Source organism: Piliocolobus tephrosceles, chromosome 4 (genome assembly GCF_002776525.5).
Source record: "Piliocolobus tephrosceles isolate RC106 chromosome 4, ASM277652v3, whole genome shotgun sequence".
NCBI lineage: Eukaryota > Metazoa > Chordata > Mammalia > Primates > Cercopithecidae > Piliocolobus > Piliocolobus tephrosceles.
This window is the reverse complement of record NC_045437.1, coordinates 111,753,095-111,779,147: the sequence shown is the minus strand read 5'-3', so window position 1 is coordinate 111,779,147 and position 26,053 is coordinate 111,753,095. Positions and strand designations below refer to the sequence as shown.

General features: G+C 43.4%; 1 protein-coding gene across 5 annotated transcripts in view; it reads left to right on the top strand.

Moving 5' to 3' along the window:
- The first annotated feature begins 12,446 nt into the window (after positions 1 to 12,446).
- ZNF354C (zinc finger protein 354C) overlaps positions 12,447 to 26,053 on the top strand; it is a 21,600-nt gene continuing 7,993 nt past the window's right edge. The window contains exons 1-3 of one of the 5 annotated variants that reach the window (XM_023193685.1): positions 12,453 to 12,738; positions 13,080 to 13,172; positions 14,050 to 14,128. In XM_023193685.1, coding sequence (XP_023049453.1) covers positions 13,120 to 13,172; positions 14,050 to 14,128 — 132 coding nt within the window. In that variant the 5' untranslated portion in view covers positions 12,453 to 12,738; positions 13,080 to 13,119. Of the gene's footprint in view, positions 12,766 to 13,079; positions 13,343 to 14,049; positions 14,129 to 26,053 lie in introns of all 5 variants that reach the window. The other 4 variants (XM_023193687.1, XM_023193686.2, XM_023193688.1 and 1 more) reach the window with 4 other exon arrangements.

Sequence of the window (26,053 nt, the reverse complement as noted above, 5' to 3'; positions counted from 1 at the left end):
CCTAGTAAGGGAAGGAGATTCTCTACAGATACACATGGCCCCCACGAGAGATGGCTTTGCAGGACCATTTCAAAATATGTCAAAGAAAATATATTTTGGGGTAAAATACTTTGATTTCCTTCAGAGCCTGCCATCTGGCCTGTGGTGCAATACCAGAGTCAGGTTGGAATTTGGTATCTCATTGCTGCAAAGAGTCTTTTTTTTTTCTGTCTAAAGGTCTCTATTTTAATATTGCTGGCCAGTTGTGCCTAAACTCTAGAGGGAGGAGGGTATTTGGCGGCATGTCCAGCCTCTGCTTCCCATCATGGCCTGAACTGGGTTTTCAGGTTTCTTTGGGATCCCCTTGGCCAAGAGGGGAGTTCATTCGGTTGGTGGGGAGGCTTAGAATTTTATTTTTGGCCTGGAGGTTTCCCCATAAAATGAAGAGAGGCCTGTGGAATAGAGCCTCTGTATTTTTATCATTCCCACTCTTCAGACATTTCATATTTCCTCCTTTGCACAGTTATCTCCCAAACAAAAGTCTTGAAGAAACACACTTTTCTGGCAAATGAGAGAATACAAAGAAAAAGTCAACTGTGACAGTGTGAAAAGAAACAAATACAAAGATGAAAAGAAAAACAGGCCGGGCGCGGTGGCTCAAGCCTGTAATCCCAGCACTTTGGGAGGCCAAGACCGGCGGATCACGAGGTCAGGAGATCGAGACCATCCTGGCTAACACGGTGAAACCCCGTCTCTACTGAAAAATACAGAAACTAGCCGGGCGTGGTGGCCGGCGCCTGTAGTCCCAGCTACTCGGGAGGCTGAGGCAGGAGAATGGCGTGAACCCAGGAGGCAGAGCTTGCAGTGAGCTGAGATCCGGCCACTGTACTCCAGCCTGGGTGACAGCAAGACTCCGTCTCAAAAAAAAAAAAAAAAGAAAAGAAAAACAAAACTAGGAAAGTGGTAGAGAAAGATTCATGGCTTATAAAGACACAAGTTAAATATAAATTTAATTATAAATAAATATAGATTATAAAACTCAAGGAACCTGCCAGAATTCATAGTTGAAAGAGAAAATGGAACATGCAGCTGTGAAAATTGGATACCTATGGCCATAGACTGCTAGCTCCTACTATTAAATCTCTAAATGGGTCAGACAGGAAAGTAGATTTGCATTTAGTTTAGTGTGTAAAGGAACTCAGAAGATTTAGGTTAATTTAAAAAATTTTAATTATAAAAATAGGGCAGAAAGAATATTTTTAAATAATGTAATATAATTACCAAGACTGTTTGAAAAGAGTGAATATACCTTATAGTTGAAAAAACATATTCTGAGTGTTCTTAACATCCTTTTCCATATTTGACTTTTGAGCTTTTCACAGTTCTTTTTGTTTTGGGGGGTCTTTTTTGGTTCTTGTTGCTAATGGTTAACCAGGGCCTGCTTGAAACAATAAGCCCTTTAGTGTACCACCTATGAGTTTGTGTATGCATTTGCGTTTATGTAAAGTGTGTACAATCGTGGAATTATAGCAAAAAGGAAATTCATCAAAAGTTAACGATGCCTATTAGGTGCTGATATTACCCATAATAAAGGAATGTGATACTTATCTTTTTATGATTTTGGAGTTATCTATTAATTATGATAAGCCTGTAATCCCAGCACTTTGGGAGGCCAAGACGGGCGGATTACGAGGTCAGGAGATCGAGACCATCCTGGCTAATACGGTGAAACCCTGTCTCTATTTAAAAATACAAAAAACTAGCCAGGCGACAAGGCGGGCGCCTGTAGTCCCAGCTACCTGGGAGGCTGAGGCAGGAGAATGGCGTAAACCCGGGAGGCGGAGCTTGTAGTGAGCTGAGATCCGGCCATTGCACTCCAGCCTGGGTGGCAGAGCAAGACTCCCGCCTAAAAAAAAAAAAAAAAAAAAAAAAATTATGATAAACCTATATCAATTATATAAACATGGCGTTCACATCAATGGCTGAAATGGACTTGTAATGTAGCAAGAGAAAATGGACTATTTTTAAATACTAATAAAATTATTTTTATAAGCATAAATTCAAACCTTTTATGTGGGTTCTTTTGGATTTCCATTGTTTTAAGAAAAATAGTATAGTTGATAAATTTTTACCATTCCCACTCTTCATACATTTCATATTTCTTCTGTTGCATGGTTATCTCCCATATAAAAATCTTGAAGAAACACACTTTTCTTTTTTGCTTGGAGACTAAATTTTATCCATTCTTCTTATTTTCTGATAGATTGCACCTACTGTGTGTGTCTCATTCAAACAAATTTAGATATCACTTAAGGAAGATCTTTTTGTTTTCTTTTGAGATGGGGTTTCTATGGCCAAGGCTGGAGTGCAGTGGTGTAATCACAGCTCACTACAGCCTCAACCTCCTGGGCTCAAGCAATCCTCCCACCTCAGCTTCCTGATTAGCTGGGACTATAGGCATGCACCACCATGCTGACTAATTTTTTTTACAAATTTTTGTAGAAATGGGGTCCACTGTGTTGGCCCAGCTGGTCTTGAACACCTGGGCTCAAGTGTCATCCTTCCATCTCAGCCTCCCAAAGTGCTGGGGGGTTACAGGTATGAGCCGTCATGCCTGGCCATAAGATTTTGTAATTTAAACTTTCCTCTTTTCTATACTGTCTGCAGTACAATATCTTTTTTTTTTTTTTTTGAGACGGAGTCTGGCTCTGTTGCCCGGGCTGGAGTGCTGTGGCCGGATCTCAGCTCACTGCAAGCTCTGCCTCCCGGGTTTATGCCATTCTCCTGCCTCAGCCTCTCGAGTAGCTGGGACTACAGGTGCCCGCCACCTCGCCCGGCTAGTTTGTTGTATTTTTTAGTAGAGACGGGGTTTCACCATGTTAACCAGGATGGTCTCGATCTCCTGACCTCGTGATCCGCCCGTCTCGGCCTCCCAAAGTGCTGGGATTACAGGCTTGAGCCACCGCGCCCGGCCAGTACAATATCTTATGATACCAAGATGGTAGATTTTTTTCTTCTGTGTTTACCCTAATCTCTGTGAAAACATTTGCACTGTTGATTTTCAGCCCAGTCATGCCCTGATGACTGGTAATGGCCAAGAAGCAGGAGAAACTTCTGAGCAGAGGAGCCAGTTAGACAAGGCCTAACGCTGGCTGTCGGTGAGATATGGTTGAGAGTTTTCCTAAAGGTTTAGACAGGCCAAGCTAGGAATGGAACAGATGCACTTCCAGCTCTGAGCACTGTGCTCACTAGCCCTTTGGGGCTGTTCTTTCCCCAGCCTCAGGCAGTTTCCTCACATACACATACTGATCAGGGCTCAGCCGAATCCTCAAGGAGTACTCTCCAAAATGCCCTGGTCCTCTGTCTCTGCAGCTCTCTCCTCTCTGGCACTCTGCCCTGTGAACTCAAGCTGTCTTGAATTTACCAGACTCCCAGCTTCATCTCGTCAAGTCAGGAAAACCACTGGGCTCTGTGTGGGTTCCTCCTACCTGAGCTTCCTCCAGACATGACTCCTTGGCTTCCGGTTTCCCAGGGTCTACTGTCCAACGTCTTGAGTGTCATCATTTCATTCTTCTTTCCAGGATTTGTAGTTGCTTCAGGTGGGAAGGTAAATCTGGACCTTGTTTCTCCAGCTTGACCATTGGTAGTTCCAGGATCATAGCTCATAATTTTATTGACAAGATGCTCATTTTAAAATACAAGTTAACATTCCAAATATATGTTGGGGTAAAAACTCTTTATGTGCTCTGTTGGTTGGAATTCAACCATTGCCTCAGCCTCCCAAAGTGCTGGGATTACAGCCATGAGCCACCACTCCTGGTCCAGCTTTTTTCTTATTATCAGGACAGGAATGGTAACTTCCAAGCTCTTTACATACAGACTGGAAGTCTGGTAAACACCTTGTTTGTTCTTGGCTTTCAGGATACTATGGGGTGTTTTCTACACCAACAACTGATTCTCCACTTCTCTGATCACCAACTGGGTGTCCAACAGTCAATGCAATTCTGACACTAATTACCCAGAGTTAATGTCAGATTCCACAGATTTAAGGCTTCAGTTCTGTAAGACTGCCCCTTCATCAGACACCAGTCTTGAGTCCCAGACACCTGTACTTCTGATGAACGGGCTATAAATCAGGGGTTCCTCTGACCCCCATCTCAGGTTCAGTAATTTGCGAGAATGATACACAGAACTTAGGAAACACTTTACTTATGTTTATTGGGTATTATATTAATAAATGATAGAACTTGGAACAGCCAGATGAAAGAGGTGAATTGCGCAGGGTATGGAGGAGGGGCTGTGAGCTGCCACGCCCCCTCAGAGTACACCCGCTCCCAGCACTTCCATGTGCCCACCAGCCTGAAAGCTCATCAAGTCTCTTTGTTGAAGGGTTTTTATAGAGAGTAGTTTCCAGTGCCCCTCCCACCCAGAGGTCAGTGGGTGGGGCTGAAAGTTCCAAGCCTGTAATCCCTTAGTCTTTATGGTGACCAGCCCATCCTGAGGCTCCCTAGTGGCCCCATCCTAAGTTGCCTCATTAGCTATCAGGGGAATCAGCCCCCAATATTTCAGCGTAGGTTATTTTCTATTTTCCCTAAGTGTCGGCCAGTCTGAGAAATAACGAGTACAAAGAGAGAAATTTTACAGCTGGATGTCTGGGGGAGACATCACATTGGTAGGTTCTGTGATGCCCCCTGAACTGCAAAACCAGCAAGTTTTTATTAGGGATTTCAAAAGGGGAGAAGGGTATGAAGAGGGAGTGGGTCACAGAGATCACATGCTTCAAAAGGCAATAAAATATCACAAGGCAAATGCCAGGGCAAGATCACAAGGCCAGGGCAAAATTAGAATTACTGATGAGGTTCCATGTCCTGCTGGGCACGCATTGTCATTGATAAACAACAGGAAACCGGGTTTCAGAGCAGACAACTGGTCTGACTAGAATTTGCCAGGCTGGAATTTCCTAATCCTAGCAAGCCTGAGGGCGCTGCAGGAGACCAGGGCATATTTCATCCCTTATCTTTAACTGCATAAGACAGACACTCCCAGAGCGGCCATTTTAGAGACCTCCCCCTGGGAATGCATTCCTTTCCCAGGGCTATTCCTTGCTGAGAAAAGAATTCAGTGATATTTCTCCTATTCCTTTCTGCAAGAAGAGAAATATGACTTTATTCTGCCTGCCCCCACAGACAGACCTTAGGGTTATCTCCCTTGTTCTCTGAAAATTGCTGTTATCCTGTTATTTTCAAGGTGCCCAGATTTCACATTATTCAAACACACAAGATTTACAAACAATTTGTGCAGATAACGCAATCATCACAGGGTTCTGAGGCGACATACATCCTCAGCTTGCGAAGATGACGGGATTGAGAGATTAAAGACAGGCATAGGAAATTATAAGAGGATTGAGGAAGTGATAAATGTCCATGAAATCTTCACAATTTATGTTCAGAGATTGCAGGCATAAGAAAGACAGGCATAAGAAATTATAAAAGTATTAATTTGGGGAACTATTAAATGTCCATGAAATCTTCACAATTTATGTTCTTCTGCTGTGGCTTCAGCCAGTCCCTCCATTTGGGGTCCCTGACTTCCCACAAGAATTAACATAAATCAGGTGTGACCAAAAGGGCTTGTTATGAATGACAAAGATAGTCTTGTCACCTCTGTAACTCAGGAAGTTCCAAGGGCTTTAAAAGCTTTGTACAGAACCCAGTTGTAACAAAGGATACTTCTATCACCCTTATCTTTCATGAAATTACAAAGTTCTAGGATCTCTGTGCCAAGAACTGGGGACAAGGACCAAATACCTTTCTTATACCACAAGATACCATATTCTGTTGAACTTCCTTGGCATTCTTTTTCACTAGTTCCTCCTCATGTTCCCAGTCTTTAAAAAAGAAAATGCTTCAAAGGTGCTTCAAGTCTTTGGACCACTTGTCTTTTCTGTCTTTTTTTTTTCTGTTGTTGTTTTTTTTCTGTTGTTGAATTTCACTCTTGTCGCCCAGGATGGAGGGCAATGGTGCAATCTTGGCTCACTGCAACCTCCACCTCCCAGGTTCAAGTGATTCTCCTGCCTGAGCCTCCTGAGTAGCTGGTACTACAGGTGTGTGCCACCATGCCTGGCTAATTTTTGTATTAGTACAGACGGAGTTTAACCATGTGGTGCAGGCTGGTCTCAAACTCCTGACCTCAGACAATCCACCTGCCTTGGCCTCCCAAAGTGCTGGGATTACAGGCTTGAGCCACTGCAGCTGGCTGTCTTGTCTGTCTTTAATCCTACCCTTTTAATTTCATGTTTTTAATACTATTTACATGAATGATTACCAAATTTATATTACCAGCCCTGACTTTGGTCCTGAATTCCAGACTCATCTATACAACGGCCTCTGCAGCATCCTGCTGGATATCTAAAAGACTTTTCAAATTTAACAAATTCACAACTTCTTTCTGATATCTTCTCCTCCATCCCTAGACCTTGGCCCCCCAAGACCTGCATCCTATAGTTTTCCCAGTCTCAGTTAACAGCAGTTTACTTCCTTCAGTTTCTCAGGCCCAAAATTTCAGGATCATCTATGAGTCCTTTCTTCTATGCCAACTATCAGCTCCATTTTCAAAATATATCCAGACTCCACCACCTCTCATAATTCTTCTCAGTTCAGACTGCTTTCTTCTCACAGAGATGACCACAATAGCCTAATGAGTCCTAGTCTTTCTGCTTTTCCCTTTGACCCTTCATTTTAGTCTCAGCACAGCAGTCAGTGATGATTTAAAAACGGAAGTCAGAGTGGGTCTCTTTTCAAATAAAAATTATTCTTACACGGAGATAAGAGTTTATTCAAGGCTAGTACAATAGGGGAGGGAGATTTGGCTTTACTCCAATTGCAACACGGACAAGTGGGGTTTAATAGGCAAGGGTGAGGATGAGGAAGTCAATGGATAGAAAATTACTCAGAGGAGATGTTACAGCAGACCAGTGCACCAAAAGCGGGAGTCGCAGCAGAGAGTTTAACGATCGTAGGGCAGCCAAATGAAGACATGGGAGGAAACCTCAAATCTGCCTCCCTGAGAAGTTGGAGAATGGGGTTTTTAAGGGATCTGACTCTGTGAAGGGCTAAAGTGTAGGGGCTGATGATTGGTTGAAAAGTGAGGGGTCAAGTCATGGGACAGGGAGAGGAAGAAACCGCATTCCTGTGTGTAGTCGGTTCCCTGGCGGGGATCTTCCAGCCCATTGGCATCAGCCATCCTGCTGGAATTCAGGATCTGGAAAACACCTTAAGCAACTCTTGGGTTAGAAGATCCAGTGTCAGAGATTCTGTCTATAGGAGCGATGGGGGAGCAGGTGGTCAGTACACTGCACGACTCTTGGTTAGTTAGAGCTTCAGGGAAGTGGGTCAAAGTGCACCACTGCACCCTGCTCAGTGTCAACTGTAATTCTGCCTAAACTCTGGCTTGTAATTCTCGCTAACCCTGCGAGGGAGGTTTCAGAGCCATCAAAGGCGAGGGAATTCTTGCTAAGCTGGCTTCGCAGCATTCTTGCTCACGCATCAAAGGTGGGGGATGAGAAACTCTTGTCAGATACGAAGAATGATCAGATAGATGTTAAGAGTTGGGGGATTCTTGCTGAACTGACATATCAAGACTCTTTGCGAAGACTGGGCTGGGCAGGACAGGATGAGGGCCAAGGTCAAGACCTAGTGGAAAAGAGGGCTCAGAACGGCCTGACTCAAGTTTGGTCAAGGAGGGAGTCTTTATCATTCTCTGCTGCTCAGAGCATTCTCCTCTCATTCATAGTGAAATCCACTGACATAGAATCCATTAAGAACCTCCACATTCTGCCTCCTTGCCTAGGATCTCCTACTGTTCTCTCCCTTTGCTTTCTGCTTCAGCAGCAGTTCCTTATTGTTCCTTCAATGAGCCAGGCATGCTCCCACCTCAGGCTATTCAAGGCCGCTTTTCATTCTGCCAGAAAGGCTTCCCACAGATACTTCTATTGGCCCATCCCTCATCTTCTGCGGGTCTGTCTTCAAATGTCACCTTCTCAATGAAATGTTTCTTAACCACTTTGTGTAAAACTGCAAACTCTCCCACTCTCCAAGTTCCTGTTCCCTTTTTAAATTCTTGTTTGCACTTATAGGGAAGTTTACATTTTTCCCCTGAAGTTTTGATAATTTGAGTCTGTAAAACAAAATGATACATAGCTTAACAGGAAAAAAAGGCATACAAATTTTATTAAAGTTCATACAAGCACAGGAGTGATACAAAATACGAAAACTCAAAGAAAGGCAAGACAGTGGATATTTTTATACCATCTTGAAGTTACAGGAAGAACAGGGGCTTGGGTCATGGCTAAGGCAGGTTACAGGAGGGAGAGAAGAGGAAAGACCTGAAGAAAAGGTAGACTCATTATGCAAATGAAGCTGCACAGGTAGCAGCCTAAGAATAGATGGTAGCCCGTGGTTAAAGTTTCTGCACCAGATTTTCAAAGGTGTCAGATTCTCAGTTAATCTTTCCCAGATCTGGACAAGGGGAGAGCCTCAGAGAAAGCCTCTTCACCTCTGTTGTTTACTTCCCTTCATTTCCTCTACAGATGCAAGTCTCCTCTACAAAAGACTGCTTTTCAGGACTATTACTGTCTGCAAGCTCTCTGAATAGCCATCTCAAGATATATCAGAGAAGTATATTTTGGAGTGAAGTGTTTTGGTTGCCTTCACAGTCATCTCTGTCTCAGAACATATTTACTCCTCTTACTATCTTTCCTCTCTCTCCTCCAGTAGAATTCAAGCTGCATTTGTGCACAGGTTTTGCCAGTTTTGCCTACTGGTGTATTTCTAGAATCTAGCACAGTGTCAGGCACAGGGTAAGTGTTCAATATAATTTTCGTTGTTGTTGAATGAATCAATAATGAAATCCTATACAGTAATGAAAATGAACTTTGCATGTATCAAGCTAGACTAATCTAAAAGTGTGTTGAACATATATATACACACATGATACATATATAAGCACAAATCTTTATATACATTTTGCATAAATATATCTGCTATATACATACATATTGTATATTGTATATAGAATATAATATACAATTGAAAATATACAATGGTATATTGTATGCATATAGCAGATTACCTTTATATACATACATATTGTATATTGTATGTATATAGCAGGTTAAGATTTAAAATGTTGCAAAAATAATGTTTAGGGACACATGCATGTGGAGTAATTATCAAACAAAACAAAGAATGCTGAAAGCAACTCAGGAAAATGACTTGGGAGCACTGTAAACAAGGCTTCCAAATTTGGGGTAAATTTCTCTTTTGTAACCCAAGTGTTGGGTATGTGGGTATTTGTTTTATTATTATTAAACTGTGGGCTGGGCACGGTGGCTCATGCCTGTAATCCCAGCACTTTGGGAGGCTGAGATGGGCGGATCACGAGGACAAGAGATCAAGACCATCCTGGCCAACATGGTGAAACCCCATCTTACTAAAAATACAAAAATTAGCCGGGTGTGGTGGTGCGTGCCTGTAGTCCCAGCTACTCGGGAGGCTGAGGCAGGAGAATTGCTTGAACCTAGGAGGGGGAGGTTGCAGTGAGCCAAGGGCACGCCACTGTACTCCAGCCTGGTGACAGAGTGAGACTCCATCTCAAAAAAAAAAAACAACAAAAAATACCCCAAAAAAACTGTGCCTATGCATACATTATCTTCTGTGTATGGTACACATTAAAATAATTTAAAATAACGTAACTATCTTGTGGTTTTGATTTGCATTCCCCTGATGATTAGTAATGAACATTTTTCATATACCTGTTGGCCATTTGAATGTCTTTTTGAGAAATGTCTATTCATGTCCTTTGCCTATTTTTTTTTTTTTTTTTTTTTGAGGCAGGGTCTCACTCTGTCACCTTGGCTGGAGTGCAGTGGTGCTATCATTGCTCATTGCAGCCTCAACCTCTGGGCTCAAGCAATCCTCTGCAATCAGCCTCCTGAGTAGCTGGGACTACAGGCCTGCACTGGCATGCCTGGCTAATTTCATTTATTTTTTGTAAAGACAAGATTTCACTATGTTGCTGAGGCTGCTCTCGAACCCCTGGGCACGAGTGATCCATCCACTTCCACCTCCCAAAGTGCTGGGATTACAGGCATGAGCTATTGTGCCCATTTTTAATGGGATTGTTTGTATACTGTTGTGTGGTTTTTTTTGTTTTGTCTTTTCTTTGAGATGGCATCTCGCTCTGTTGCCCAGGCTGGAGTGCAGTGGCATGATCTGGGCTTATTGCAACCTCCACCTCCCAGGTTCAAGCAGTTCTCCTGCTTCAGCCTCCCGAGTAGCTGGGGTTTCAGGCATGCACCACCATGCCTGGCTAATTTTTGTATTTTTAGTAGAGATGGGGTTTAGCCACATTGGCCCGCTGGTCACGAACCTGTTGGGTTATTTGAATTCTTTGTATATACTGGGTATTAGTCCTTTGTTGGATGAGTAATTTACAAATATTTTCTCTCAAGAAGTTGTTGCTTCACTATGTTGTTTCTTTTGCTGTGCAGACACTTTTTAGATTAATATAGTTCTTTTTACTTTTCTTTTTGTTGCTTGTGCTTTTGAGGTCTTAGCCATAGACCTCAAAAACACAGGCAACAACAACAAAAAATCTTTGCCTAGATCAATGTCCTGAAGAGTTGTCTCGATGTTTCCTTCTATTAGTTTTATAATCTGGGGTCTTTAAGTCTTTAATCTATCTGGAGTTGACTTTTATATATGTTGAGAGAGAAGGGGTCCAATTTCATTCTTCTGCATGTTGTTATCCAGTTTTCCCCACAACCATTTATTTAAAGACATAGTCCTTTCCTCATTGTGTGTTCTTGGCACCTTTGTTAAAAATCAGTTGGCTATAAGTGGGTGCACTGATTTCTGGGTTCTCTTATTCTGTTCCATGGGGGTGTGTGTGTCTATTTTTATACAAATATCATGCTCTTTTGTTTACTAACACCTTCTAATTAGATACAAGCTCACTCCAGTTAGAATGACTATTATTTATTTTTTTATTTTTTTATTTTTTTGAGACGGAGTCTTGCTCTGTCGCCCAGGCTGGAGTTCAGTGGCCGGATCTCAGCTCACTGCAAGCTCCGACCCCCGGGTTTACGCCATTCTCCTGCCTCAGCCTCCCGAGTAGCTGGGACTACAGGCGCCCGCCACCTCGCCCGGCTATTTTTTTTGTATTTTTTAGTAGAGACGGGAGTTTCACCGTATTAGCCAGGATGGTCTCGATCTCCTGACCTCGTGATCCGCCCGTCTCGGCCTCCCAAAGTGCTGGGATTACAGGCTTGAGCCACCGCGCCCGGCCAGAATGACTATTATTAAAAAGACAAAACAAAAATAAAAATGACAGATGCCAGTGAGGATTTGGAGAAAAGGGAACTCTTATACACTATTGGTGGGAATGTAAATTAGTACAGCCACTATGGAAAACAGTGTGGAGATTTCTCAAAAAACTAAAAATAGAACTACTACCATACAATCCAGCAACCCTACTACTGGTAAAGGGGGAGAAATCAGTATATGACAAGGATACCTGCCCTCACGTTTGTCACTGCACTATTCACAGTAGCCAAGATATGGATTCAACCTAAGTGTCCAGCAGTAGATGAACGGATAAAGAAAATGTCATACATAGATACAATGGAATACTATTCCGCCATAAAAATGAATGAAATAATGTATTTACGTCAACATGGATGGAGCTGGAGGTCATTATGTTAAGTGAAATAAGCCAGGCACAGAAGGACAAGTACTGCATGTTCTCACTTACATTAGAAAACTTGATCTCATGGACATAGACAACAGGAGGATAGATACCAAAGGCCAGGACGGCCAGAAAGGAAGGGGAATGAAGAGAGGTTGGTTATGGGTACAAACATACAGTTAGATGGAAGAAATAATTTCTAATGTTTAATAGCAGACGGGTGACTACACTTAGCAATAATATTATGGATATTTCAAAGTAAATAGAAGAGAGGGCTTGAAATGATACCAACGCATAAAAATGATAAATGCTTAAGGTGATGGATACCCAGTACTGTGACCTGATCATTACACAGTCTATGCAGGTAACACTCACATGGATATTATGTAAATTATTTTGTATCAACAGAAAAATAATCACAACCAGCGGTGGGAGCGACAGCACAGGGATCCTCCTAAATGCATCTAATTCCGGATTTTGTTTTTGAAACCACTCCGCTTGCCTAACAAGTGCGCGGGCTGTAGGAAGCACGGCCAGCAGCGGGAGGCCTCCTGCCTCGTGTGCGGCTTGCGGACTCCCTCGCCCTGCAGCCCCTACACGGACTGTCGCCCTTGAGAGCTCTCGCTGGCGGAGGCGGTTCCTCTCCCGGAGGTCGCCGCGCGCACCGTGGCGTCCCCTGGGAAGTGTAGTCGGCGCGGGGCCCGAGGCATGCCGGGAGTGGTAGTTCTCCCAGGGTCAGCGGGGTTTCGGGGACAGCTCGCGGCCTTTCGGGGGTTCTCCTGGCTTGGGCCATCCCGGCTTGGCTAGAATTGCCGGCCTGGGGCCGAGGCGCTCGTAGTGGCCTCTTCCGGGCCGGCGTGGATCCGGGCCTCTCCAGCGAGTGGGCCGTGTGCAGCCTCGCCTGGGCTTCTGGGACCAGCCCTGCGCGGCTAGGGGCCCTTGGCCACTGGGTCCCGGGGCGCCTCAGCCAGCAGCCTGGAGTGCCGGAGACCCGCGGAGGGAGCGCCTCGCCGGGTGAGCTGGGTGCGCTGGGCCGTTGAGGTGGGGGTGCCAGCCTTTTGTCATTGTTCATGCTGCGATTTTCTTCTGTGCGTTTTCTTCTCAGTAACGGAAATAATAAAAGCAGTAGCTGATGCCCGCCAAGAGCGCTCCGGTGCCAGGCACCGGACTCAGCGCATCGCCCGAACGCACTCCGCGCATCTCTGCTAACGGAGAGGGTGGCGGGACGCTGTTCCCGCTTTGTCAAGGGAAACCGAGGCAGGGTGTCGAGGTCATTGTCCAGACGTAACTGGGCCTGGGGCTTGGATCAGGATTCCCCTCCCGGCTCTACTACTTTCCGTTGTGACTTTGGGCAGGTCACGACCTCCTGATTCTCAGTCTCCATCACGTCTGTAAATGCGAAGATTAAAAATACTGCCTGGAAAGCACTCACCGCTTCCTGGGAGGAGGTGCGCGTCGCCGCGTGACCGAGGCCTTGCACGGCAGCTTCCCCTGGGCTGGTCGAGGCACCCGCTGGAGCTGGCCCAACAGAGCCCCAGGTTGGCTCCATGCCAGGGGCACCCTGAGGAGTCGCAGCAGATCGCAGGCCTGGAGGCCCTCACACTTGCCTGGCTGCGGGGTTTGTGTTTGGGCAGCGACGGCTGTTTCCGTCTGTGGATGCCATTAGGGGCGGCACCTGTGGAGTATTATTTAGGAGGGACAGCAAAGCTCTGGCATGTGTCTTGGGTGGGGACAGTGTCTTAATCCTGTAACTTTGGGTAAAGTGCGGTAAGGCCGGACGAAGAAGTAGTAAGAGGCTGGGAAAGCTGGGTGGTTGGATTATGCCCAGTTTCTTGGGGAGAACACAGCACTCCACGGAAGGGCCACTCAGGCCAAGCAGTGGGGTCTGTCACGAGGGTGGAGATGCGGGGAAGCCGCTTTATCATGGCTTCCACAAGGAGGAAAGGGTGAGGCAGGGCAGTCAGGCTGAGGATCAGCTAGCTAGGCTGGAAAGTGGCACCCGAGGAAACTGGGTATTCATTGCAACTGTTAGGGCGGGCAGTTTAAAGCTAGCTAAGGACTCCAGACATCCATGGGTTAGTCACAGTTTGCCTAGAGGTAGCTGAGAGGCCCTCAAGTGGAAGTTAAAGAGTCAAAGTGCAGAAATAGAAGTATGGAGAAGGGATGGAGGTTGGCACATTGCCCTAGTGAATGCTCGTCTTGGTTTACATCATTATGTGGGGTGGCTTTTTTGAGACCTGATGGACGTTATGGGCGGTTGTAACTTCCTCTGTCCAAGCCACCTCCTGAGGCCAGGGTTCCTCTTGACACCTTTTTCCTCTGCAGACCCACGGTGTCCACACTGCTCTCCCTGGGCAGGAGCACTGAGGAGGAAGGGATGGCTGTGGATCTGCTGCCCGCTCAGGTGAGAGTGAGTGAAGTCTGTCTTTTTCATCCGTTGGCTTCTGGATGCAGAGATGGTAGACACGTTTCCAGACTTTGTCCAGGTACTTTTTGGTCCAACTAGAACGATGAAGGATCTGGAGCCTCAAAAGTTTTCCCAGTGTCTTGGGCTTAGTGAGGGGCTGCTGAGGGAGTGCCTCTTTTGTCCCCAGACCACTCTTAATTCACCCCACTCACTTTGTGGTCAACATTTGAGGCAGTTCTGAGCATATGTTTCTGGCTACAGTGGCGCTTGGTGGGGAGAATGGGGCGTGAAGCCGTCTTTGTCTTCACAGAGGATATAGTCACACTTGGGGCTGAGATGTGGAAGGGCCGGAAGACACTCTCCACAAGCATTTACTGAGCCCTGTGTACAGGATCCTGTGCAGCACACAGGGGATGGAAAAAGGAAAGCTGTCATTTCCATCTTCTGGGAGTTCGTGGTATTGATCTTAGGAAACATAACTAAATGTTCAGGGGAAATATCCCGGAAGTGGGGGCATTCTGAGTTTATGCTGGAGGCCAGGACTGGTATTGGTGCTTAGAGAAGACTAAGGGCATCCCAGAAGGAGTTCAGCATGGCTTGGGCTTTGAAGCCCAGAGGTGGGGAGGACGCAGGCCTGGGGCCTTCCCCTCCTAGCGCAGCGGGGATGTTAACGCTGTCCAGATGTCCTCTTACTTGTCTAATTGATGCCTCTATTTCCTTCTCTGATTCTTCTCTTTTTTCCCTGCTAGTTTAGCCTCCCTACCTGGGCTCTTTTATCTTGTTCTTTCCCCATTCGAGATCCATTTTCATTACTTTAACCCTCAGCTTTCTGAGTATCTTCCCCAACTCTGTCCTCAGGCTTGACCTTTTTCCTAGCATTCCTGTCTGTCATTCTGATGTGGAAGTCCCATCTTTCCTTCAACACCAGCTCCCTTTCCTAGCGTTCTCCCTTCTGTGCGTTTTCTCTTCTGCCATAACCCCAAAGCCTATTTTTCATTGACTCCTTTTCCAATAGCCCATAGGCTAGAAATATGGACTCTGGAGCTTGACTTCATGGCTTCGGATCCAAGCTAGGGATGTGGCCCTGAGCAAGTTATTTTATCTCTCTGTACCCCATTTCCTCAATTTTGGTGGGGTTAATAATATACATACCTCATTGAGTTGTGCTGTGAGCATTAATAACAGTAGTAGCTGGGCACAGTGGCTCACACCTACAATCCCAGCACTTTGGGAGGCCAAGGCAGAAGGATTGCTTGAGCCCAGAAATTTGAGACCAACCTGAGCAACACAGTGAGGCCTTGTCTCTATAAAAAATTAAAAATAAAGTAGCTGGGTGTGGCAGCACCTATAGTCCCAGATACTAAGAAGGCTGAGGTAGGAGGATCACTTGAGCCCAGGAATTTGAGGCTGCAAGTGAGCTATGATTGTGCCACTGCGCTCCAGCCTGGGCAACAGAGTGAGACCTTGTCTCAAAAAGAGCCCCCAAAACTAGTAACTATAAGCATATTTACTGCCTCCGACTAGCTGGGATTACAGACATGTGCCACCATGCCCTGCTCATTTTTGAATTTTTGATAGAGACAGGGTTTCACCATGTTGGCTGGGCTGGTCTCGAACTCCTGGCCTCAAGTGATCCACCTGCCTTGGCCTCCGAAAATGCTGGGATTCCAGGTGTGAGCCCCCGTGCCCGGCACTGGTTGAATATTCTGTAGAATGTCCCTCCATTGTGATTTGTGTGATGTGTTTTCTCATTATTAGCCTGGGGTTTGGGTTTTGGGGAGGAAGGTCACAGAGGTGAAGTATCAGTCTGATCACATCATACTACAATTGCATACTAATAATATAACTTATCCCTGTTGCTGTTCCTCTTTATCACCTGCCTGAGGCACTGTTTGTCAAGTTTCTCCACTATACAGTTAGCTTCTTTTTCTGCCTTCCCATAAACTGTATTCCTTAGAAAGACGACACTATGTGTAGCCCATACTTACGGCGTGGCGAGATAGGCACCACTCCTATAGGTGAAGAATCGACATACATTATTTGGAAATCTGTATGGAGGATTGTCACTTCTCTCCATTTATTTATTTATTCAAACATTTATTTATATCAGTATGGCAACCGTGGCTCTTTCTGCTCTCTGTACATATCAATTATGCTTTAAAAACTTTTTTTTTAGTGGTTACTCTATAGTTTTCAATATAAATTTACAACTAATCAAAGTCCACCTTCAAATAACATTATACTGCCCCATGGGTAGTGGAGGTGTCTTATAACAGAGCACTCCCCCTTCCTTCCCCTCCTCCTTATGGCATTGCTGCCATTCATTTCACTCATCCATATGCTGTCACCACCCAGTACACTGTTACTATTGTTCATTTAAGCAAATAGTTATCTTCTAAATCAAAAGTAAGGAAAATACAAGATTTTATGTTATCATCGTTTGTTCCTTCTCTATCTTCCCTCCTGTCTTCACATAGATTCAAGTTTCTGATCTACGTTATTTTCCTTCCCCATGACAAGGGAAGACTGCTGGTAATGAATTCCCTTAGTTTTTGTTTGTCTGAGAAAGCTTTATTTCTCATCCTTGTTGAAGGATAATTTCTCTGGATATTGAATTCTACATTGGTGATTTTTTTCCCTCAACACTTTAAATATTTTGTTTCACTCTCTTCTTGTTTACATGTTGCTCATGAGAAAATCCACTGTCATTCTTATCCTTGTTCTCTGTAGGTAAGATTTTTTTCCCTGTCTCCTTTCAAGATTTTCCCTTTGACTTTGGTGTTCTAAAGTTTTAATATAATATGCCTAGGTGTAGATATTTTGGTAGTCATCCTGCTTGGCCTTCTCTGACCTTTCTGGACTTGAGGTTTGGGGTCTGCCACTAATTTTGGAAAATTCTCAGCCATGATTACTTTGGATATTCACCTGCTTTGTTCTCTCTTTCTTCTCCTTATGGCATTCCAATTACATTGTAATTTTAAATGATCAAGTAGAATTGTATTTTTAACATGGAAGGATATACATGCTATATAGTAAGAAGATTAGGGATATGAAATAACAGTAATCATGTATCATTTCTCACAGTTTCTCTGGGTCAGGAATGCAGGTGTGTGGGAGAAACAGCTTGCCACACAAAGTCTGGTGTCTCGGCTGAGAAATGTAAAGACTGGAGGCTATAGAATCATTTGAAGCCTCAGCCGTTCACGTGTCGGGTAGTTGATGCTTGCTGTTGGCTCACTGCTGTGATCACAGATAGGGCTGTTGGAAGGAGCATCTACCTGTAATGTCTCCATGTGTCTTGGGCTCACAACATGGTGAGTAGGCTCCAAAAGTGAGCATCCAGTGAGCCAGGCGAGAGGTGTATTATTTTACTACCTTTCCTTGGAAGTTACATGCATCGTTTCCATTGAATTCTACTGGACAGCTTCAAAGGAAGGAAACATAGAACTCACTTCTTGGTGGGAGAAATGTCAGTGTCACATTAGACAAAGAGCATGCAAGATGAGAGAGAAATTGATGTGGTCATCTTGGGAAAGTATAATCTTCCACATCTGTCAGAATTAAAATATGTATATAGCCTGTAATCCCAGCACTTTGGGAGGCCAAGGCAGGCGGATCACCCTGAGGTCAGGAGTTCAAGACCAGCCTGGCCAGCATGGCAAAACTCTGTGTCTACTAAAAATACAAAAAATAGCTGGGTGTGGTGGCACACGCCTTTAATCCCAGTTACTTGGGAGGCTGAGGCAGAAGAATCATTTGAACCCAGGAGGTGGATGTTGCAGTAAGCTGAGATCGTGCCACTGCACTCCAGCCTGGGTGACAAAGCGAGGCTCTGTCTCAAAAAAACAAAACAAAACTATATATATATATATGTGTGTGTGTATATATACACACACACACGTACATATGTGTGTATATATATGTGTCTCTTTTTCGCAGAGACAGAGTTTTGCTTTATACACATATATGTACGTGTGTGTGTGTGTGTGTGTGTGTATGTATATATATGCATAGACTTTGATCCAATACTTCAGTGTCTAACAGTTTATCTTATAAACATAGGCATACCCAGAGATATCCATATGAGACTGGTCATTGTGCATTGTGACAGCAAAAAACAGAAACCATCTAAATAATACTAAATAAGGAAAATGGTTAAAATAGTTACGGTATTTATACAGTGGAATATATCATGCAGTAATGAAAAGGAATACACTTTGGAAGGCCAAGGTGGGTGGATCATGAGGTCAAGAGATTGAGACAATCCTGGCCAACACAGTGAAACCCTGTCTCTACTGAAAATACAAAATTAGCTGGGCGTGGTGGTGTGCACCTGTAGTTCCAGCTACTCAGGAGGCTAAGGCAGGGAGGCAGAGGTTGCTGTGAGCCAAGATGGCGCCACTGCACTCCAGCCTGGCGACAGAGTGAGACTCCGTCTCAAAAAAAAAAAAAAGAAGAATGAGGTTTGAGGTTGGACATAGTGGCTCACGCCTGTAATCTCAGCTCTTTGGGAAGCTAAGGTGGAAGAATGGCTTAAGGCCAGGAGCTCAAGACCAGCCTGGGCAACAGAGCAAGACCCTGGCTCTACAGAAAAACAAGAGAATTGTCTGGACATGGTGGTACACATCTATAGTCCTAGCTACTCGGGAGGCTCAGGTGGGAAGATCACTTGAGCCCAGGAGTTCAAGGCTATTGTGAGCTATGAATTATTGCACTACTGCACTCCAGCCTAGACAACAGAGTGAGACCCTGTCTGTTTAAAAAAAAAAAAGATTTCTATATGCAGATGTGATAAAGATCCATGAAATGCTAGTAAAGCAGGATTGAGAATTTTCCCGTTAAAAAAGGATACATGTGTAACCACTGCTGGTTACCTGTAGAATGGGACCGCTAATTGGAGTCAGGAGAGAATCCCTAACATGGCACTGTGTGTTCTTTTGTATCCTTTCTATTCTTTAGCATGTGTCTGTTTTCATATTGTTTAAAAAATAGTCAAAAGAACACGTGTGTGTAATTGGATATAAAATCTGGAATATATTTCTAAAAGGAACAACTTGTCTTGAGTAATAGGATTTAGTATGATTTACATTGTTTTGTTTTTGTTTTCAATTTATACATTTTTTTCTGGTTTAATTTAATTTAATTTTAGTTTCTGATTATGTTTAATTTGTATACTTTTTTAAAAGCAAATGAAATTTTAAAAGAAAAAGAATGCTTTTTTTTTTTTTTTTTTCCTGGAAGTATTCTAAGGCCTAGGGGAACAGATTGGCGGTAAAGATGGAAGTTGGGTTTGCTGTGAGTATCCTGTTTCCAGCAACATGGAGCCTGTATTAGTGTGCCAGGGGACCATAACAAAATACCAGAGACGAGATGGTCTCAACAATGGAAATGTGTTTTCTTGCAGTTCTGGTGGCTAGAAGTCCAAGATCAAGGTGTGGGCGAGTCTGGCTTCTCCTGAGGCCTCCTTGGCTGATTGATGGCTGCCTTCTCGCTGCCTCCTGTCACATGGCCTCTCCTGTGCACGAGCATGTCTGTGTCCTAATCTCCTCTTCTTATAAGCACATGCCATGTTAGATTAGGATCCAGCCTAAAGACCTCATTTTAACTTAATTAATAATCTTTAAAGATCTTGTTTCCAAATACTGTTACATTCTGAGGTATAGGGGTATAAGCCAGAAATAAAATTAGAAGGCCCCCTGCAGCTGTCTGATTGGACTTCCTCCTCGACCCTCGAAATTTAACCTGAAAGACTGGTTCAGGCCGTGACAGGAAGTAGGGGTTGGACATGCCTCGTTGTACCCCTCCAGCATTAATACCAACAGAAACCTTAAGTCTGATAAGAAACATTTACAGTCTATTCTCTCTAAAGCCTGCTACTTGGAGGTTTCATCTGCCTGACAACACCTAGGTCTCCACAACCCCTTATCATGACCCAAACATTCCTTTCTACTGATGATAACTCTTTCAACCAACTGCCAATCAGGATATATTTACCAAAAAATACAGAAATTAGCAGGGCATTGTGGCACGTGCCTATAATCCCAGCTACTCAGGAGGCTGAGGCAGGAGAATCTCTTGAACCTGGGAGGCAGAGGTGGCAGTGAGCTGAGATCATGCCACTGCACTCCAGCCTGGGCGACAGAGCAAGACCCCATCTCAAAAAAAAAAAAAAAAAAAAATCACCAGATACTTACTTTTCTAGCTTTAATTATAGATAAGGTACAGGCTTGTGACCCAAGCTGGAGCTACTTCAGACTTTCAATCAGGAGCTAGAGATATGAGGAAACAGGAACAGAACAAATGCCTCCAACCCCCGGTTTTACAGACCGGTACCAGCTCCTGGCCTATTAGGAACCAGACTGTGCAGCAGGAAGTGAACAGCAGGTGAGCGAGCATTACCAGCTGAGCTCTGCCGCCTGTCAGATCGGCAGCGGCATTAGATTTCACAGGAGCACGAACGCTCTTGTGAACGGTGCATGTGAGGGCCCTAGGTTGTATGCTGCTTATGAGAATCTAATGCCTGGTGGTCTGAGATGGAACAGTTTTATCCTGAAACCATTCCCCCAACCCTGCTGTCTGTGGAAGAATTGTCTTCCATGAAACCTGTCCCTGGTGCCAAAATTGTTGGGGACCTCTGATGTAGAATACAGTTTGGTAATTTGTGGCAACATCAGTAACTTGAATTCCTAGAGGAAGGAGGAGTAGCACAGCAAAAGCAGTAGCTGTCTCATGCTGGTGAGGCTGTACCATCTATTTTTCCATGACAACAGTATTCTCACAAGTCTGGTTTCCTAGTGTGATCCTGGCCATGGTCCAGAATGTTGCTGTCCTAGTTTCTGTTTTATTTTCCAAGCCTAGTTCTGTGACTATCAGTTTCCCTGGAGCTACCTGGTCCTTCGTGTAAATGAGCCAAAGTCAGTTTCTATTGCTGGAAACCTAACAAACTTCACATTTCTTATAATCTTCTTATAACGCCACCTGCCACAACCCAGATTCTCATCTTTATTTTAAAAATACAGCTTAGACAACAAGTGTTTCTAAGTGAGAACATGATAAGCATTTTGGGTAGAGTTATCTTTCCTTGTGCAGTACTTTCTCCTCCATTTCCAGATGATTAGCAGCCTTGATCTCTCTTTTTTTTTGAGATACAGTCTCGCTCTGTCACCTAGGCTGGAGTGCAGTGGCACAATATCGGCTCACTGCAAGCTCCGCCTCCCAGGTTCACGCCATTCTCCTGCCTCAGCCTCCCAAGTAACTGGGACTATAGGCGCCCGGCTAATTTTTTGTATTTTTAGTAGAGATGAGGTTTCACCTTGTTAGCCAGAATGGTCTCGATCTCCTGACCTCATGATCCTCCTGCCTCAGGGATCATGAGGGATTACAAGCGTGAGCCTGGGATTACAGGGGTGAGCCACTGCGCCTGGCCCTGATCTCTTTTTTTAAATGCCAGTAGGACTCCCTTAGTCACTGTGAAAAATAAAACACCCTCACACATTGCTACTCACTCTAGGGAGGTGGGGGGAGATACCACACACTCATGAGAACAACTGGATGAGATTATTCATAAGATGTCTTTCAGGTCTGGAGTTCTAGGAGTCTTGTCATTTTCTTATTTCTTAATATTTAATGAGCTTTGCTAGGCTCACTGAGTTTTTAAAATATGTTTTCAAAAAGATACATGTGCTTCCAGCTTCTGGTAACAGAGAAATAGCTCTTTTCAGACTAATTCATCTGTGGATTACTACTACACTCTGGATAAAATATAAGAAACCTTAACGTACTGGAGAGAAATCAAAAGCAGACAGATATTGGACACCTGTGTATATGTGGAAGAAGGAATTGTCACCAGATAAATTTTATGGTTTTTACAGCTTTTTGCCTGGGAGTAGGCCACAGTCAGCACTAACAGAATGATCAAAACTTGGTCACAAACTTGCAGTCTTACTGGTGTGAAGAACCACAAGATAGAGTTTTAGGCAAACTTAGCAGTTGGAAAATGAGAGGAGGAATCTTGGAAAGGAGAGAGGCAGAGAAGGGAAGCCCCAAATTCTGTGCACAAACTGTGCCCAAATCTCTAGCTGACCCCTGAACCATACATGCATAGGACAGACTCAAAGTAGCCCAAATAAGAACTGAACAAAGATATTTGATGCTGCCCACTAGAGAGGTGGCAGAGGTTGGAATTTGACTCCAACTAAATTAACTACCTGCTTAAAAAACTCAGTACTCTTCAAAGGAACATAGCAAAATCCAGAGTTTCTACACATTGTGTACTATACAATTTCCAGGATAAGGTAGACATATGAAGAAATGGGAAAGTGCAACCAAAACTCAAGAGGAAGACAATCAGTAGAGACGATGACCTGGATGACCCAGATATTAGAATTCACAAAGATTTTAAAACAACTATTATAATTGTGCTCAAGAACTTAAAGGAAAATATACATGTAAAGAATGAACTAATAGGAAATGCAAGCAGAGAAATAGAGATTGTGAAAAAAGTAATTCTAGACTATGAAATTTTAGAACTGAAAAATGAGATAGCTGAAATTGTAAAAAAAAAAAAAAAAAATTAGTGAATAGGCTTAACTTTTGGAAATGAACATAAGTAGAAGTCAGTGACAGTTGAAGATAAACAGAAATTATCCTATCTGAAAAACAGGGAGAAAAAAGAGCCTCAGTTACCAATTAAATGATATTAAAAGGTCTAATATACATGAAGTTAGAGTTCTAGAAGGAGAGGGGACAGAGAATGGGACAAACTATATTAAAAGGAAATAATGGCCTAAAATTCATCAAATTTGGTAAAAAAACATAATTTTACAGATTTATAACATTTGATGAATCTCAACCTGGATAAATACAAAGGAGGTCACAGCTATACATATCATTGATCAATGACATGCAATAGAAATATAGTGTGAACCAAGAATGAAAGCCACATACCTAATATAAAATTTTCTACCAGCCACATTAAAAAAGTAAACAGAAGCAAATAAATTAACTTAAATATATTTTCTTTGACCCAGTATGTCCAAATATTATTTCCACATGAAATCAATATAAAATTGTTATTGAGATAACTTGCATATGTTTGTGTATGTATGTATATGTTGGTGTGTGTGCGTATATATGTTTTTAAGTAAATCACCTGGTATGTATTTTATACAGATAACATATCTCAATTCAGAAGAGCCACATTTCGTGTACTTGGTAGCCACATATAGCTAGCTGGTCTCTACCATATTGGGGAAAGTCATAGAGAAATCACAGAAACCAAAGATTTGAAAGCAGGCTGAAAAAAACTGTACTACATGCAGAGAATCAATATTTGAATGACCATTGGCTTCTCATTAGAAACGACAAAGACCTGAAGCAATAGAATGACATTTTACATGCTGAAAGAGAGAGAAAAAAACCAACCCTGAATTCTATATCCAATGAAAATACTCTTCAAGAATCAAGATGAAATAAAGGCATTTTCAGATAAAATAAAATTAAGCTAATTCATTGCCAGCAGGCCTGTACTATAAGATACACTAAAAAGGAAGTTATGTAAGTTAAAAGAAAAATATACCAGGGGGAACTCTGATTTTAGGAAGAATGAAGAGCATTAGAAATGGTAGCTATCTGGATAAATATAGAATACTTTTTTTCCCTCTCGATTTCTTTAAAATGCAGCTGACTGCTTAAAGCAAAATAATACTATTGTATTATAGGAGGGAGTTTACAATGTAGGCAGTTATAATGTAAATAACAACCATGAAGATAGAATTTATTTACATCTGAACTGGAAAAGCTCTATCTTTTTATCTGGGAAAGCTCTATATTTTTCTCTGGAAATTCTTGGATGTCTATTTTTTTGACTCTTGGCCAAAACAAGATAAAGGCAGCATTTTTTTTTTTTTTTTTTTTTGAGACAGAGTCTCACTCTGTTGCCCAGGCTGGAGTGAAGTGGTGTGATCTTGGCTCACTGCAGCTTCCCTGGGTTCAAACAATTCTCATGTCTCAGCCTCCTGAGTAGCTGGGACTACAGGTGCATACAACAAGCCTGGCTAATTTTCTGTATTTTTAGTAGAGATGAGGTTTCACCATGTTGCCCAGGCTGGTCCTGAACTGCTGAGCTCAGGCAGTCCACCCACCTTGGCCTCCCAAAGTGCTAGGGTTACAGGTGTGAGCCATCGAACACAGCCATCAGCTTGTGTGAGTTTGTTGTTGTTTTGTTTTGTTTGTATTTTTTCAGAAGGAGTTTTGCTGTGTCTCAAGTGATTCTTCTGCCTCAGCCTCCCGAGTAGCTGGGATTACAGGCATGCACCACCACTCCCGGCTAATTTTTGTACTTTTTTTTTTTTTTTTTTAGTAGAGATGGAGTTTCACTGTGTTGGCCAGGAAGGTCTTGAACTCCTGACCTCAGGTGATCCACCTGCCTCTGCATCCCAAAGTGCTGGGATTACAGGCGTGAGCCACCATGCCCGGCCTGGCTTGTGTATTTTTAAGATCTCAATGCCAGTGGCTACTCCTGGTAAGCTTCCTTACTGATGGCTTGCGACTGGCCTGAAAGATTTGACAGGACTTGCTTGATTACATAAAATGCCCCTGCTGAGAGTTCCTCCTTTGAGCTTTCCGACACCAAGATTCTTCACACAGATCCAGAGTCATGGCATGGTCTGTGCAAATAAGGGAGGCTGCACGTGGAGTGTCTCTTGGCTTTCTACTGCTTCCCTGAACTCTGTCTCTTGCTGTGTGGTACCCTTTTCCTTTAAATAAAAACCTTAACATGAATATGCTCAGTGAAGTTCGGTGAGTGCCGTCAACTTTCTGAACTGGGAAAATCTTTGTCACAGCTATAGCATAAAGAAGAGTGGTGATGTCCTCTATACTTGCAAGATTCTTGCATTCTACGTGAAACGATTCCTTAGCTCTAAATAGGTGATGAGTAACCAAAAATGTGTTTTATAATTATTCAAGTAACCACTAAAAATACAAAGAGGTCTAACTAAAAAGTCAACATATAAATTAAAATAGGCCGGGTGTAGTGGCTCATGCCTGTAATTCCAACATTTTGGGAGGCTGAGGCAGGTGGGCCATGAGGTCAAGAGATCGAGACCATCCTGGCCAACACTGTGAAACCCCGTCTCTACTAAAAATACAAAAATTAGCTGGTGGCACATGCCTGTAGTCCCAGCTACTCAGGAGGCTGAGGCAGGAGAATTGCTTGAACCTGGGAGGCAGAGGTTGCAATGAGCTGAGATCGTGCCACTGCACTCTGGCCTGGCGACAGAGCGAGACTCTGTCTCAAAAAATATATATAAATACAGTAAAGTGGAATTTAAGAAAATTCGAAGCAAAGGAACACACAAACATATATACACACAATCTCCCTAAGTGTAAAAAACTGTAAGCCTAATGATAGGGTATAAAGTAGTAAGTGAAAGATTGCTTTTCTGCCCCCTCCACAAATATCAAAGAATAATGAGGGGGACAGCTTGTATTCTTCCAGGTAGTTTTGCATGCATCATGTATGTATAGACAGATGTAGAGTTTTTCAACAAATATGGATTCTTTTGTGGCTGGTTTTTTCATATGAATCAATAATATATCAAGGTCAAATTCCAGTGTCATATAGATCTACCTCATTCTATTTAATGGCTGCATAACATTTCATGGCATCAATATACTATAATTTGCTTCTCCCTTCCCTTATTGATAGATATGTAGCTGGTCTTCAGTTGTTCACATTGTATTTCTTTCTTACTGCTGCTGTAACAAATTACCACAAATGCAGCATCTTTTTTTTTTTTTTTTTTTTTTTTTTTTTTTTTTTGTGGTGCTTCCCCTTTTGCCCGCTGGGGGGGTGGGGGGGCCCACGTTCCCCTCTCCCCCCCCCCCCCCCCCCGCTTTTTTCCCTTTTCCTTTGCTCAC